Source organism: Nicotiana attenuata, chromosome 11 (genome assembly GCF_001879085.1).
Source record: "Nicotiana attenuata strain UT chromosome 11, NIATTr2, whole genome shotgun sequence".
In the NCBI taxonomy this organism is placed as follows: Eukaryota; Viridiplantae; Streptophyta; class Magnoliopsida; order Solanales; family Solanaceae; genus Nicotiana; species Nicotiana attenuata.
In genome coordinates this window covers 57,305,311-57,315,653 of record NC_031999.1, presented here as the reverse complement: position 1 = coordinate 57,315,653, position 10,343 = coordinate 57,305,311, and the positions used below count along the sequence as shown (strand labels likewise).

The 10,343-nt window shown below is 36.6% G+C and overlaps 2 protein-coding genes across 4 annotated transcripts in view; one reads left to right on the top strand and one right to left on the bottom strand.

Moving 5' to 3' along the window:
- LOC109234604 (60S ribosomal protein L10-3-like) lies at positions 696 to 3,538 on the top strand. 2 transcript variants are annotated; one of them, XM_019400655.1, is made up of 7 exons: positions 696 to 754; positions 1,651 to 1,824; positions 2,155 to 2,197; position 2,234; positions 2,370 to 2,482; positions 2,915 to 3,004; positions 3,115 to 3,538. In XM_019400655.1, the coding sequence occupies exons 1-6, from the start codon at positions 745 to 747 to the stop codon at positions 2,934 to 2,936; spliced, it is 363 nt and encodes a 120-aa protein (XP_019256200.1). In that variant the 5' UTR covers positions 696 to 744; the 3' UTR covers positions 2,937 to 3,004; positions 3,115 to 3,538. The 2 variants fall into 2 exon arrangements, 1 of the variants encoding a protein (XP_019256200.1); XR_002069273.1 differs by lacking the exons at positions 1,651 to 1,824; positions 2,155 to 2,197; position 2,234; positions 2,370 to 2,482.
- LOC109234603 (bifunctional dethiobiotin synthetase/7,8-diamino-pelargonic acid aminotransferase, mitochondrial) overlaps positions 3,679 to 10,343 on the bottom strand; it is a 16,500-nt gene continuing 9,835 nt past the window's right edge. Inside the window, exons 7-16 of one of the 2 annotated variants that reach the window (XR_002069272.1) lie at positions 9,949 to 10,043; positions 8,645 to 8,760; positions 8,426 to 8,572; positions 7,405 to 7,538; positions 7,177 to 7,308; positions 6,880 to 7,014; positions 6,083 to 6,195; positions 5,124 to 5,317; positions 4,056 to 4,142; positions 3,679 to 3,957 (exon numbers count right to left, since the gene is read on the bottom strand). Coding sequence is in view for 1 of the 2 variants with exons in the window: in XM_019400654.1 (XP_019256199.1) it covers positions 5,152 to 5,317; positions 6,083 to 6,195; positions 6,880 to 7,014; positions 7,177 to 7,308; positions 7,405 to 7,538; positions 8,426 to 8,572; positions 8,645 to 8,760; positions 9,949 to 10,043 (1,038 nt within the window). In the remaining variant the exon portion in view is untranslated. The remainder of the gene's footprint in view (positions 3,958 to 4,055; positions 4,143 to 5,123; positions 5,318 to 6,082; positions 6,196 to 6,879; positions 7,015 to 7,176; positions 7,309 to 7,404; positions 7,539 to 8,425; positions 8,573 to 8,644; positions 8,761 to 9,948; positions 10,044 to 10,343) is intronic. The other variant, XM_019400654.1, reaches the window with a different exon arrangement.

The following is a 10,343-nucleotide window of genomic DNA, read 5'->3' as shown; positions in this document are numbered from 1 at the left end:
AAATCACCTACTACTGTCCTTGGTGCATTTGAGACATGTAAAAGTTTTCTAGAGCAGTATATATATTTTGAATTTTGAAAGGTGTTAAAGATTTAATATAGGGCAGTCCGGTGCACAAGGCATCCCGCGTTCACGCAACGTCTGGGAAAGGCCTGCACCCAAAAGGGCGTGATGTAGACAGCCTGCCCTAATGCAAGTATTAGTGACTACTTTCACGGCTCGAATCCGTGACTTATAGGACACGCGGAGATAACTTTACTGTTGCTCCAAAGAACCCATGTTCAACATCTAATATACATATAAAAAAAAGTAATTTTTGATTTATATACGCAATATAATTTTTTATATATACGATATTTTTGGATGTCCAACTGACCTGACCTTCATTATATGTGCTACGCTATTGATTCTCAAACCGCTTCATTGACTATTAAGCCACAGACTCTTCATATTGTGTCACACGTCTGGTTATTATTGTTTGCACTTTATTCTTTTTGGTGCAAAAAATAGACACGTCAAGTTCCCGCCGTATTCTTTACGTTCATAACTAGTTCTAGTATATTAGTACTATTTATCATCTACACAAAAACTGATAAATACAACCAGAATATTAAAAAGCGGTGGAAGAAATAATTATAAATATGGGATATATTCAACAATTTCATTTTGTTTTCTTAAAATTCATATATATGAACTTTAGCTTGTTGCTGGAAGTTGAAGAAACAAAAATAATAATACTCTGCTATGGGGAGAAGTAAAGTTTCTAAACCTCTTTTCAGTTTATTAATTAATGTCTATATTATGTATGTCCGAAATATTTTGGGTTAAAAGAGGAGGAGTTTTGTTTCATTTTTTAAAACATCTTTTGATAATTTTGTTTTTGTTTTGTCTCATTGATTCTGAATAACTGTATTCAAGAATGTTTATCTATTGAGTAGTGCATCACATAACTATTTGTTAGATATTAGGTATCTCGTCACTTACAACTTCCATGGATGCATAAATCGCAATCAGTAGATGCGACTTATAAATCGAGGGAGAGATCTCCAAATGCACTTATAAATCGTAATCTCCAAATGCGACTTACAAATCACCATTTTTAAATATGACTTATATGTTTTTCTTTTCTTTTATCTTGTTATCTACTAGTCAAGTTTGGATTTGTAAAGTTGGAAAAGAATACATGGGAATTCTACTGAATTTTTTTCTTTGGGTGGGTGATTTGCATTTTCCTGGGTTAAAAAGGATGAATTTTATTTTTTTTTAAAAAATTTATTTTGGTGTTTTCTTCGCTTTTACTTTGCTGTCAATTTCTGCTTTTCTTCTTGGTTTTGACTCTAGGATTTTGCATAACTCTACTCAAGAATATTTGTATTGAAAATCTTGACTAGTGCATCAAATGCCTATTTCTATTACGTAAGTAATTACTTTTTATGGATTAGACTCCGGAGAGATTGATAAGGGAATAAATGTTAACAATATACTTTTTGCTATAAACGTGCACTTTTGACCTTTAACTTAACGAAAATGGGAATAGTTCACTTTAAAATTTAAGTTGAAGCAAATAATTGCCTGTGGCAAGGTGAAATTTAAATTTTTTGATAGGTTGTATAATGGTGCTTGTATAATGAATTTGTTTTTTGGTTGTAGGACCTGCTAGGTGTTATCGTCAAATAAAGGGAAAGCCCTATCCAAAATCGCGATATTGTCGTGGTGTGCCTGATCCTAAGATCAGGATTTACGACGTTGGTATGAAGAAAAAGGGGGTCGATGAGTTTCCGTGTTGTGTTCATTTGGTTAGTTGGGAGAAAGAAAATGTGTCTAGTGACGTCCCTTTTGTTGGGGACGCTGCATTTCATGCCTGCATGTAGGTCCTGATAGACAGCTGGATAGACCTTCCCAGCAGACAGAGTCGCAACTCCCTTGATGTAGGAAGTTACTCATATTATTCAGCGGGCACGTACTATCATCTCCTGCTACCCGATTACTATGTTTAAGTTGTTTACCTAAAGGCGCTCTAATTCAATTCTAAGTCGTACCCTATGCGTGCACTATCCGTCCCATGCCTATGGTCCAGGAGGCATCGGACCTTTATTTGGGTGGCTCTAGACCTTACTTAGGCTGCTCAAAATGTTAAAACTAGGCGACATACAGAACACGTATGGGAAGCTGCGCGTATAGCGTGTAATAAGTACATGTCAAAGAATGCAGGAAAGGATGCTTTTCACCTTAGGGTCAGAGCTCATCCTTACCATGTTCTGCGCATAAACAAAATGTTGTCCTGTGCTGGAGCCGACAGGCTCCAGACGGGTATGAGGGGAGCATTTGGCAAGCCTCTTGGGACTTGTGCGCGCATTTCTATTGGCCAGGTTCTGCTTTCTGTTAGGTGCAGGGATTCAAACAGTCATCACGCCCAAGAAGCTTTGCGTCGTGCAAAGTTCAAGTTTCCTGGCCGCCAGAAAATTATTATTAGCAGTAAATGGTATTGCTTTATATGTTTTTGATCTTTCTTATATTGTTGCCTATGATTTTCTAATTAAGCAGGCTCTCACTTATATGTTTCATAAACAATTGTTAGCTTTTTGGTAATTTTGCTTATTCGATTGGCTGCTTTTGTATCGACTTCATACTATCTATATATAGCATAACTTCGTTTAAGCTGTGTTGCTCGTGATGTACTCGTGGAACGACTATAGTTAGTCGTAGAACAACTATTGGCATTCAGTATCTAATCATGTCTTTTGCAGAAATGCAGGGTAAGGCTGCGTACAATAGACCCTTGTGGTCCGGCCCTTCCCTGGACTCCGCACATAGCGGGAGCATAGTGCACCGGGCTGCCTTTATCTTAGTAGCTATATATATTTCATGCTTTCTGAGTTGTTTAGCCACAACTGCTAAAGTGTAGTCTGTGTAGGTTATCATATTTGTCCAATTAGGAGCTTTGCATTAAGGATTCCATGAAGACACAGGATTGTGAAATATATAGGCACTCTTCGCCTTTTTAGTATGTATTCTTATTGATATGGTGCTTATATTAATACACATTCTATCTGGTATTTTAACATGGTTAGCATAGTAGATATAGCTGATTTCGTGCTTCTTCTTGTCTTGCAGCTTCTTGGGTGCCATGGACCTTTAGCTGCGAGAGAACCAGGACGAGCATTTTTACCCGGGACTGTTTGAAACTATATCCTCGTACATTGAGACGAGATGAACTATGCATATCATGTGTGATTTAGTAGCTAGTGTAGTTTAGCTATGCAGAAAATAAAATAAATTGAAGTTAAGGAATTGGTGAATATCTCCCCATCAAACAAATCTCACGCAGATCAGCTAGAGTAGTTTAGGAGGGTTTCTTCAGCTATGTATTTATTGGCCTTCTGGTGCATGTTTAGGGGTGTTTCTTAGTCTCTTTCTTTGAGGGATATTGATGGCGGTTTCTGTACATTCGTGTTAATTATACAGCTATTAGTAGTGTAATATCTCCCATGCCAGAAATTATTCACATTCAGTAGCCGAAAAAATGTAAAAATTTGTATACGACATACATAGTGTGTGTGTGTGTGTATATATCATTTTTCGGTATTATTATAATATATGGAAGCATGAATTATGGCGATATTATTTGTTCCTAGTCGTAAATTTTTTATATATTTGAGCCTGGTGTCCCTTGACAGATATCTGTAGATGATTGTTTTTTCCTTTACATATTGCGCAAGTTTTTAGTTTTGTTGCATAATTGAAGTTAATCAATATGCGATGCTGGAAATGAAGAAATCCTTATAGTTCAGAGTTGGTTAGTGTCAAGTATAGTCTCATCATAATTCTAATCTCTGAATATAACTACAAAACTAGAGATACTAAGCTCTTAGTCTTGTAAAATGCTTTCTTTTCTCCACTAGCAGACGCAGATGGAATCACCTTCAACACATTGAACTTCACAGTTTTTGCACAAGCCTGCAACACAGCCAAAATATGTTAATCACAAATTACAAATCTGTAGGAATTTAGAGTTAAAAAAAGAAGAAAACAATAACACAAGTTTTGGTTTTAACCTGCAGTGTCCAATAGTAACGTGATCTCCTTTCACACAGAAGTAGGGTGATATGTGAATTAGTACATTTGAATGCCTCTTCTCTAATCTACAACATTTCAGGTCAAAAAATTTCTTGAAGAGTACAACTACTGAAGCAGCTATAAGATGTCATGCTTCAAAAATAATATGGTTTCTGTCTTTTGTTTTATCAGGAGACAACAGAAATGGAACAGTAAGGAAGACCTTGAATGCAAAGGCCACAAATGGTAGATAAGTGATAACTAAAAAAGCCTGAATCAAATCCTTACACCAATGGGGTTCATATGAACAAAAAATGATACGACAAAAAACAGGTTTCCTTCGAGGCGTTGAAAATTCATGAAATGGGTTTTTGAGTGGTTTCGGAATGGGCGGATTTATTCAAAGACTTGGTGAATTTCCTCCATTTACTGTCAATCCTACTCAGATTAATATGTTTGGTGAGATGCCCCTTTGCCTTTGGTAGAAGAAGAATTTTCTTAGATTGGCTTCTCTGTAAATTTCACTTTATGTTTAAAAATATAGAGCTCTGTTAGGTAATTATAAAAGGAGGATGTCCAATCAAATACTCAGATTTCTACTGACAATTAGAAGTCAAAACTCAGTCTAGATCAAACAAAACAATCAACAAGTGGTATCTCAAGATAGAAAATCCACCTTTAGCATTTAAATCACCTTGATATGGCTAAGGTAGGTCCCTGTGGTTGGAGAGGCAAAGAATGCTAAATTCGAAAGATGACGACTTTTATTAGGCAACATTCTCTATTTGTTTCGGTAATAATTAGGGCTTTCGGGCCTGTTCTAGCTCTTTGTTGCATACGTTTTCTATTTCTAGGAGTTGATAGAAAGATCGCGCCAGAATGGATCCTGCTTTTATTTTTTATTGAAATGTTCCGCTCTAGCTTATGAAAAAAGACTAAGAACAAGAAGAAAAGGAGTGTGACAATTTGTAATTCTGAGCTCTAAGCTACAGGGCCTAGAAGGCAAGAAGCAGACTGAATAGACTTCAAGATAGCTAGTAAACCATTAAAGAAAGCAGAAGGATTACCATCTAGTCTTGAAGTCGATTCACTGGTTTAGAGCTCTTCAAGTCTTCTATACACCTTGTTTAGTAAGTTGCTGCAACTCTCAGGAGATGTGCAAGGCCCACACATGAGATAAATGACATTGCCAAGAGGCCTCATATAGATGCCATCTTCACGGAGCTTCTGAATGAGAGATCTGGCATATAGTGAAGCATACCTGCATGTTTTGAGACAAAATGAGCTTCAGAAGTATCAAAATTGGAAACACGGAATGAAGACTTGGAGATAAGAACAAGCCAAAATATTATATGCAAAGATGTTTGAACAGAAATACTATTTGCAAATCAGTGTTAACTTTGTTCAACTTGAAATAGAGAATTTGAAGTTGAAAAACTAGTTTAAGGAGTATTTTAAGTGATGTTTTCACTCCCAGAACTTCAATTTTTTTTTTGAGTGAATTCAAGTCCAAAGACGAACTCTCCAAATACTCTTTTGCAACTTCAAATACTCGTTTTTTCCGTCAACCAAATGTTGTCCAAATGGGGCCTTAATCCTTTGGGTACTTCAGGGTTAAAAGGAAAAGAAGTCCCACATGTAAGTTTTGCCGGCTATTGTCCAATGAATTACACATGTCAAAAAGCACTCCTATACCTGGTTGAATTCATGGAATAAGCTTATATATGATTCTTAGGTGGAGCTCTTTACTTTATGTTTTTTTAATGAAGCAAAAGTTTCATTGCCTAGCATCAAGTCAATGCAAAAAGACAGTACAAGGATATTATAATTGAGCTCACAAAAAATGAAAATTAGCTCCTTAATTAAGTGGAGCTCTTTATTACAGCTTTCATATGTTGCGCCACTTTCACATGGTATAAGGTAAGCATTAAGATTTTACATGTGTAAACAATCAGTGCATTGTCAATGAGAACTAATACAGAAGTCAGAACTATTAATTTACGAGAAAACAGCATAGACCGCATACCCCGCGTTAGAGCCTTCTGCTCGAAGTTCCAATGCACATAGAGTCCCCAACACAACCACTCTGTGCACTGCTGGAAGTAAGGAAATCTGTCTCACCAAGTCTGAATCCCACAGCTGCAAACACCCAAGAAATGATGGAAAGGAGAGTGGGAGAACAAGCAACATGATCAAAAGCAAGATGTTGGGAATTCATCCTTTATAACAGGTCCCTTACAAATTATTTACAAGGTCACCTAGTGCTACTGCACTATCTTTCCTCATTTTTTGTTCAAATTTAATCGGTGGATAATAGTAGAAATTGGATGAATGTGATGACTGGATACTTTCTAGTACGGTTGTATGGAAGTATCCAGTACGGGTACATCAGGTTTCTTGCTAAATGTTTGTGTGTTTTTATGAAGAATCTGCACGGAGTACCCACACCTTATCAAGCCCAGATGATACAAGTACGTCATGGCATATGAAGGATCCGTGTAACATGGTGAAGCCTATATGGTGATTTTTAAAGTCAATCAAAGTCACACTTGGTGCTATAAAGTATGCTACTAATATTCTGGACTAGTATGCTTTCTCAGCTTTGATGGCTCCAATTATTTGTGCAAAGAGGTTTTTGTTCATCTAAGGACATTGTGCTGAATAGACAGAAACAAGGATATTTACATGTTTCCCTCAAAACAGCCTAGGAGAGAAGAAAACTGTTATTAGGAAATTTTCACAAGTGAAACTGTTTTAGGGAACAGCAAGTGAATGAATACTTAATTATCGGTCTATCAACAATGTGCATAAATTTTCACATACCTCCCTGAGCATCACAGCTTCAGATATCAAATTAGGATTTGTTTTGGAGTCCTTAAACCATTTGATTGCCTTTACAGCTGCGGTACAACCAATTGCATGTGCAGTGTAAGAGTGACCATGCAAGAGAGCCTGGAGCTGAAGCAAAGGAATGAGGTTACACCACCAATCATATGATATTAGTTTTGTTTGAGGGCTTGAATTGGGCTTAACTACTGATGGTTTTTGGCAAATACTTGACAAGCCTATTAGAACAAAAAGAATACTTGACATATAGACAGTAAACACAGATGGATATACCTTTGAATCTCCAACAAATGCTTCAAATACAGCTTCTGATGCTAAAGTGACAGCCAAGGGCACAATGCCACCAGTCATCAACTTGGCATAGCAGGCTATATCTGGCTTACAGCAGATAAACTCCGTGGCAGACTGAAAAAGCAAAAGATACAAAATGAAATTCCTCAACCAGAGAAATGATACATCAAGTAATCTGGTAAGAACCGCAAAGTGATTTAGCAAACAAACCTCTGCTCCCAGACGCCAGAATCCCGTAAAAACCTCATCGAAAATAACAGGAATCTTTTGACTTCTGCATTCTTTAACAAGTACTCTCTGAAATAGTGGATCGACCATTTCCATTCCTCCAGCACCTTGTACCACTGCAAATAATTGCAAGTAAAAGGAATCGTCATAGAAAGTAAAAGAATCATTACGAATAGTGTGGAATAAACTCAATAATTATGTCATTATTTGACATTCAAGAAAGTCATTAAGAATATCATACACCTATGTTGCTCGAACTCGGGTCCGGGTGCAGATCTAGAGGTCGGATACTTCATCACATAAATTTTAGGATTGGAGGGTACGGATCCGACTGAGGATAGGGATGCTGGGATACAACCAATAAATGTATATTACAACATATAAAGTATATATTTCGATTAGTTAAAGTGATTAAACTACAACTAATACAACTTTATTCTTTATAGACACCAATATTTTATTCATAAGATCTCGCATAATAGAAAATCATTCTCATACTTTATATAACTATATATATATATATAATGACACAAACCCAAAAAATCAAACCAAATACCCAATCAATCTATATTCTCGGTCACAGAATGTTGTCAAAGTACCCAAAGTAAGTTGACCAAATCCAGTACTGATCCTACACCCACACCTATGCCGTGTCGACAACGGTGCGGCAACGATTTTGAAGAGTCCACGTAATATATTATTAAGATATATCTCATAATAACACAAAATTCCATGAATTAGAAAATTTTGTTGTCTCATAATAACTCCCTCACTTCCAGGGGGGTTATAACATTCCTCATTCTGTTTGGCCTCCAACTGGCTCATCAACTAATAGGTGAGGCGGGAAGAGCAAATCATATACAATAAAGAGTATGGAAGAGAAAGATCCAAAAAAAGTAAATGCCTCTAGAATTACGTATGCATGAACCATGAGCAAGAAGGAAAGAAAAATGGTGGGGAAAAGAGGACCAAAAATAAACTGTGCTTATGGATAAAGTCTTGCCTGGTTCTATAATCAATGCCCCAGTCTGAGTAGATCCACTTGAGTCCATAATTAGCTGTAATGCTCGCCGTATATACGAATGATATATCTCAGAAAGATTTGAATTGTCACGACTTTCCTTGAATATGTTCTCACGCAAACTGAAAGCTGATGAAGAAACCAATTGTTGTAGTATTGAAATTGGAATAAGAATATCATCACAAGTTATGCTTCACTTACTCAAATCTTCAATATTGGGTTTTTGAGTTTCAATCTCCTGAGGAAGGCTAAGTTTCCAGACACCATCACACATGGCAACTGTTGGCGGATCTAAAAAATGACCTCTTCCCTTATACCTGCAAATTCACAATATGTTCAATACTTCAGATTTTACCTAGGGAGGAAAAAATGGTAAAGAAATGGTGTTCACCCTAACTGGCAAGACATACACAATCTTGACATCGAGTGTTTGAGTTCGAAAAAGAATAAATCACTGAAGTTTCCTTGTGCAGAATAGAACTCAAGAAGATTCACAGTCCGACAACATTAGGCATAAAGTGTTTCTTTCACAACTATAAACACCGGGAGAGAGTACAACGTACAAGTTCTCTTTTTAATTTCATATACTAATCTCACAGAAGTATCCAAATACTCACAAGAAATCAGGATGATAATCATGAACTTCACATAGCTCTTGGTTTTGGCACTTTATCATGAGCAACAAATGACTTCAAGGGGATCATGTCAGACATGTAGACAGTACTATGAACATCTTTCAAGGTCAAGAAATAATGAAATATCAAATCAATATTTAGTAGATTTGTGATGATTAGAATTAGAGAGCTGCATGTAACAAGAACTATTCAGAATTAAGTGGATCTTTTGACTCCATACCTACAATTTATACCATATGACATTTGGCTTATCAAAGAAAACTATATGCGGATGAAAAAACATTGACGTGAACCATATCTTCCTTCACGGGCAAGAATTGTATCACCCCTGGTGCATAGTACGAAATCCTTTTAGAGTCAACTGGGTGATACCGGCCAGTCAAAAGTATGTTTCCTATTTGGGCATTTTATAAGAAATGAGGCGAGGCAAGACAGGGCATGGAAGTGGCTCTCTTGCGCTCATCTGGGCTATACGAAAAGAAAAACTGAAGAGCTTTGTAGGGGTGGAAAACACTTGTGTACAGATGATCAATTTCTCTTCATAGAGAATCATACTTGTGTGTGAGACACACACTTAAAAACAAGATTATAGCAAGATCATCTATTACTTTATCAAAAATAAACTGATATAAAGACAATTAAAGACAAGATAAAAGTACCATCAATAAATGCATGATTTATATAAATGAAAAAGAAGCCCAAAAGAGAAAAGCTCCATTTTTCTAGAGCCTAGATTATCATGCAGAAAGATTGTCACCCACAAAAATTATTAACTTATCCTGTTTAGTTATGGGCCAATGATATCCAATGGCAATGAAAATTCACCCCCAAAAGAAATAATTAAATGCTTTCACAAAGAGAAGGCCATACCATGGTTGCTGGTAAAATCCAGTATAAGGTGATGGTGCCTGTGCTTCCATAGCACCCAAAGTGTCGCCATGGTAAGATCCTCTGAGGGCTAAAACCTGGTTGATGACAGAAAGCTCCATACATAAAGTAGCATTTTCCAGTGCATATGGTTGCTATTACTTATTGTTGCAATCAAATTTGTGAAAATGAGGAAACTTTCATTTATTGACAACTTTGGGTGTGTTTGGTATGAAGGAAAATGTTTTTTTTTTGCGGAAAATATTTTCTAGTGTTTGGTTAGAGAGTAGAAAATATTTTTTAGGAAAATAAATTTTTATGCTACTCTCCTCACCCCCTTCCCCCAAGCCCTATGTTTCCTGTGCCTCCCCCCCCCCCGACCCCAACCCAACCTACCA

Coding starts and splice junctions, on each gene's coding strand:
- LOC109234604 (XM_019400655.1), top strand. Junction 1,825..2,154: donor GGAGAAAGAAAATGTGTCTA/GTGACGTCCCTT, acceptor GGCGACATACAG/AACACGTATGGGAAGCTGCG. Junction 2,483..2,914: donor ATTATTATTAGCAGTAAATG/GTATTGCTTTAT, acceptor TAGTCTGTGTAG/GTTATCATATTTGTCCAATT.